The sequence below is a fragment of the Pseudomyrmex gracilis genome, unplaced genomic scaffold (assembly GCF_002006095.1).
Source record: "Pseudomyrmex gracilis isolate BER0280 unplaced genomic scaffold, ASM200609v1 scaffold_1020, whole genome shotgun sequence".
In the NCBI taxonomy this organism is placed as follows: Eukaryota; Metazoa; Arthropoda; class Insecta; order Hymenoptera; family Formicidae; genus Pseudomyrmex; species Pseudomyrmex gracilis.
Window position 1 is genome coordinate 33,524 of NW_018021604.1, and position 5,054 is coordinate 38,577.

The window sequence follows — 5,054 nt, forward strand, 5'->3', positions numbered from 1 at the left end:
TGTATATCGACATTTACTTTAGTGATTGCTTCTTTAAGTGAATCAGGCTCAACATGAGTGTAAATTAGTAAATCGTCAGCGTAAAAATTGTGTTTGCAGTATTGTAGAGATTTTTCAAAATCGGTGACATAAAATATATAGAAGTGACCCAAGAACGGATCCCTGAGGAACTCCTTTAGACAGCGATCGCCTTGTCGACGTAAAGCCAGTAGATGAGTCACGTACAGCCTGACTTCTTCCGTAAAGATAGAAGCAAATTTAACGAGCTCGAAAAATTTATTAATCTCAGTTTTTCAATTAGTCGATTGTATATGACATTATCGAACGCTTTAGTGAAGTCAAAGAACACTGAGATGGTCACCTTACGCATGTCAGCAGCCTGTCGAACATCGTCCAGAACACGAATCAAAGCAGTTTGAGTTGAATGATTCTTCCGATACGCATTCTGAAAAGAGTCCAGCAATTTTCGTGACTCCAAATACTCCATCATTTGCTCTGCAACTACGTGCTCAAGCATCTTAGAAAGTATATTAATGATAGAGATTGGTCTAAAGTGTTTAAGTTCAGAAGGCCATCTAGTCTTAGGGATGGGGCAGACAATTGCAGACTTCCATGCTGCCGAAAATACGCCACTGGTTAAGCTATAGTCGAAAATATGTGTGATAATAAGCAGAGTGCGCTGCAAAACTAGTCCTATGAGATCTAGCGATATTCCATCGTCTCCAACTGCTTTGGATGTTATGCGAGAAAAGGCATTTCTAACATTAGAACTCTCGATATTGGACCAGTAAAATTGAAATTCTTCGTAGGACGGTTCTCCGAGATAAACCTGTTCCACGACTTCCGCAACATCTGTTTGAATATGCGATATGAAGAAATCATTCAACTCATTGACCGAGAATGGTAGGATCCTATCGTTTGAACGCGATTTGATGAGGCCTAGCTGGCGTAGTTTTCTCCAAGTTTCAGAAGGTTTTTTAAGATCATAAAAAGTTTTAAGATGGTATCTTTCCTTAGCCGCACGCACCCTCTCCCTAACAACGTTCCGGATCAGTTTATAGGAGTTGTAATTGGTTTCCGTTCGATGACGTCTCCATCTTCTGCGCAAAGTGTCCCTTTCAACCATTTGAGCTTTGATGTTCAGTGTGATCCACGGTGCAGGAACTCGCTTTGGATGAATGGTTTTAAGAGGTTCGTGTTTGTCATAACAAAGTAGTAAATTACTATTTAATAGTGACACCTTTTTGTCTATATCATCTGCTTGCAACACTGCATTCCAGTCAAGACTGGCCAGGTCTTCGTAAAAATTATTAGCATTAAATGTACTATAATCTCTGATGGTTATAGTCTTAGCAGTGCAACGCGTAACTGTTATGTTGTACTTAATCTCAATTAAGTCGTGAGCGGAGAGAAAGTCCATACCCCGCTGGTTAAAAGAAATCAGTTTGTCACTATCGTCAACCATACATAAGTCAAGCAAAGTAGATGATGTTACAGTGTGATGAATCGGCTCAAATGGTACTAAATGCATCGCGGAAGTCGAAACAAAGCTTTTAACGAGATCAGAATCGTAAGAGATATGTGTGAGGTCTGCATTGAAATCACCAAAGATAATATAATGCTTATAAGATGTCGAGATGTCGATAAATGTATTGAAGAACTCATTCAAGTAACCGCAATAAGGTGGTCAATAGTTCACAGCGAGCACGAATTTGTCATTGGTAGTGGAGATCTCAGCAATCATAAATTCTGGTTTTCGCGATCAGTTGCAGCTAGATGTTGCCAATATTTTGGCACTAAGTGAGTCTGCCACATAAAAAGCCACTCCTCCACCCATCCTGCCTACTCTGTCACATCTAAATATTTGATATCCAGGTAGAGAAACTATTTGATCCGGGATGGAAGGCTTCAGCCATGTTTCTGAAATACAAATAATATGATACAATGATCTAACAAAAAATATTCTAAATTCATCGAGATGTGCGAGCAAGGACTGGCAGTTTACATGGCAGGCTCGCAGTTGTGACTCAGTAGTATTATTCATAATTAATCCAGCCTATTTTGTCTTGAAGCCTCTTCAAAAGTATCGGACAATTTTTTCCATCCAACGCAGAGTGTGTAGACTCCTTATGCAACTACCTTTTACAATTTCCGCATTTGGCGGTGCTTTCTCTTTTAGAACAATGTTTCGTCTCATGCTCTTCTGCACAGTGACCACACAGTGCTGAACCTTTACAGTTTTTGGCCAGATGTCCAAAAGCAAGGCATTTAAAACACTGAAGAACCCGCACATAGTCCTCAAATACACAAGATGCGTAGTTAATGTAGAGATGTGGCTCTCGACGCAGAAACATTCGTATATCAGGCGATACTTCAATAACACAGCTAGTTGTAGATCGATTAGCCCTTGGAAGAAAAATGTGTATTACATCGACTTTAGGCGAATCAAACGTGCTTAGATTAAGTGCAATTATTTCCGACCTTATATCCTCCTTTGTAAATCCATTAGGCACTCCACAAATAATTAATCTAGGATTTAGCTTAGAGACCTGCTCGACACTGAGCCCGGCCTTTGCAAGCTCATCCGAGTCCTTGATTTTAGGCAGATCAACGGAGACTGCCTCAATACGTACACAGTTGTTACAAGCTGGTGTGATCCTGTTAACCTTAAGATTAAAACTGGAAGGCTTAATAATTCTCTGAAAGGCCTCTTTAGTGTCCTTAGATGTTGCGTATTTATTGCCTGTGTTCGCATTAGGAGTTATTAGAATGTCCGTAGATTTTTTCACAGTAACAGTAGGACCACGAGCAACTTTCACGGTCGGGCATGCAGATTTCACAGCCGATGCATAAGAGCAAATCGGCACAATGCCTTTCTCAGTCATTAGTCCAGCAGATCGATGTTGCAAAATATTTTTCTGAACCTTGGAGATCGCCTCGGTAATCATTGTCTTAACAGATTTCACAGCGACCAAAGAGGAATTATTTTCCTTTTCTAATAGCGCAAAATAGGCGGTAGACAGTTCCGAGAAAGCCTCTCTGCAGGCCCGAAAGGCAGATTTAATGAGAGCCTTTCTCTCAAGAGAATCCTTACCCGAGAGGAGCAGCTTTCAGACAGTTTCAGAGTGCTCAGCTATAGAGCGTTTCAGAGCATTAACCTTAAATAAATTTATAATAATACCGATGGACATACCGAAAGAACCTATATTTAAAAACAGCGCCGCAGAGGAGCGCTGTCTCTTAAGAACACCGTGTTGTTTATCGCTATTGACATCTGCCATGTGTGTATTATTCCCCGAACTCGACGCAGTAGAAGAGGGAGCCTCGCGTCTTGACATCCCGTCGACGATTGGAAAGCCGACCTCCCGCCGCAAAAACCCGTGGTAGAAGGGGAAGAGCGTTAAGCCAAGTCAACCGTCAATGGCAAAATCCAGAAAATATCGCCAAAACTCCAAAAAAAGAAAAGCACAAAAAGATCTCTAAAGTGGACCACAATCGCAGCCAAAATTGGTCAGTATAAAAGCACAAGATTTTGTCACTACGGCTGAAACAAATCAGAGCCCCAAAGGGGCAACAAGCGGCAGAAAAATGATCGAGAAGACAGAGCTCAAAAATATACGACTGAATATATACTCACTTCGATTCAGAGAGCATATAGATAGATAGATAGATAGAGAGATAGAGAGAGAGAGAGAGAGAGAAAGAGAAAGAGAGAGAGAGAGATTGGATACATTCTAAAATCCTACTTTGGAAACTAAAAACTAGTATACGTGACGTAAAATATTGCATTTAATAGTGTTACGTCCTGGCCCACAGTTACGGTCGGGCTATGGTGGAGTAACAGAGAGCTGTCGTTTCTCTGTCTATCTCCGCACAGCAGGTTGGCGATCCCGCTGCAACAGAGTCGAGCGAGTTTGCTTATGTTCGTCGACAGGTCAACGGCGTACGCCGATCTTACTCTGTCTAGCGAACACTCACTCGTTGGTCTCTTTTCAAGTCTGGAGAATTAACTCCACGGACTAAAGGACGAGACCGTGCGATCAATTGAGGATGTGGAATGATGAGAGGTCGTCTTAATTAAACGGAGAAATTATGATACATATGATATTAATTTATTCCTTTAATGGGTGTTACAATTTTGAGATGTGTATTCGTGTGGATGAATGTGGTATCGCGAATTTTACATTTAAACGGAGGGTCATCGCTCGGAAGCTAGAGAGGGAATATACATGTGTGTGTATGAGTGACGCGATGTGTGTGTGAAGGGCCTCCGGCGGGGTTTTACAGGTGTAACTGTGTCGGTAGCATGTTTAAGACGCCGCGCGATTTGTGGGATAGGAATTATTCAAGGTCTATTTCTATTATTTCCTGGATTTTTGCGGAACTTGGAAGGAACATTGTATAAAAATGGTGGACGGGAACTAGACAGTTATCATCTATATAAGGGAATTTAACTGGGAGGAGTTTTCTAGCTGGAGTGGTGGTTATTACCCGGAAGATTTCGGAAGGATCTGTTGTTAGCGGGTCGATTATAAAAGGGATTTTTTCCGGATTTGCTTTTTTATAGGTGGATACTAATCGAAGGAAGTGTTGAAATCTAGGATCGAGCGGAGGGGTGGTTGATCTTGTCGAATCGGAGGATTCATCATCTGCGGGTTTGTCTCTAGATGTAGATGGTTCGGGGGAAGGAGAGCGAGGGGGAGGTGGAGGAGTCGGGGCGGATTGCAGATCCGCGGGATTTTCTGCGAGAAGATCGGGGGTTACAGGTGAATAAGAGGGAGTTTCATACCACGAATCGTTGTGTGTATGTGTATCTGTGTGTGCGTGTTGCGAAGGTGTCGGTGAGCGTGAGTGCGCGTGCAGTTGATTTATATGTATATTGGTGGGGTTTTCTATCCTATTGTCGCTGCCGGAATCGTCTCCTAATGTCGAAGGGAAGGTGGCATCAATGGGCCTGGTCGGCTCCGCTTTGTTTTGCGGGGCGTGTTCCGTTTGACCACAGTACGATTCGACACCGATCGATTCGACACCAAATTATTGGACACAAAATTATT

At 42.2% G+C, this 5,054-nt stretch overlaps 1 protein-coding gene across 1 annotated transcript; it reads right to left on the bottom strand.

Annotated features, from left to right (window-relative positions):
• Window positions 1–217: 217 nt before the first annotated feature.
• On the bottom strand, window positions 218–1,531 carry LOC109861772. Its single transcript, XM_020441570.1, has one exon. The coding sequence runs from the start codon at window positions 1,529–1,531 to the stop codon at window positions 218–220; it is 1,314 nt and encodes a 437-aa protein (XP_020297159.1).
• Between the last annotated feature and the right edge of the window lie 3,523 nt (window positions 1,532–5,054).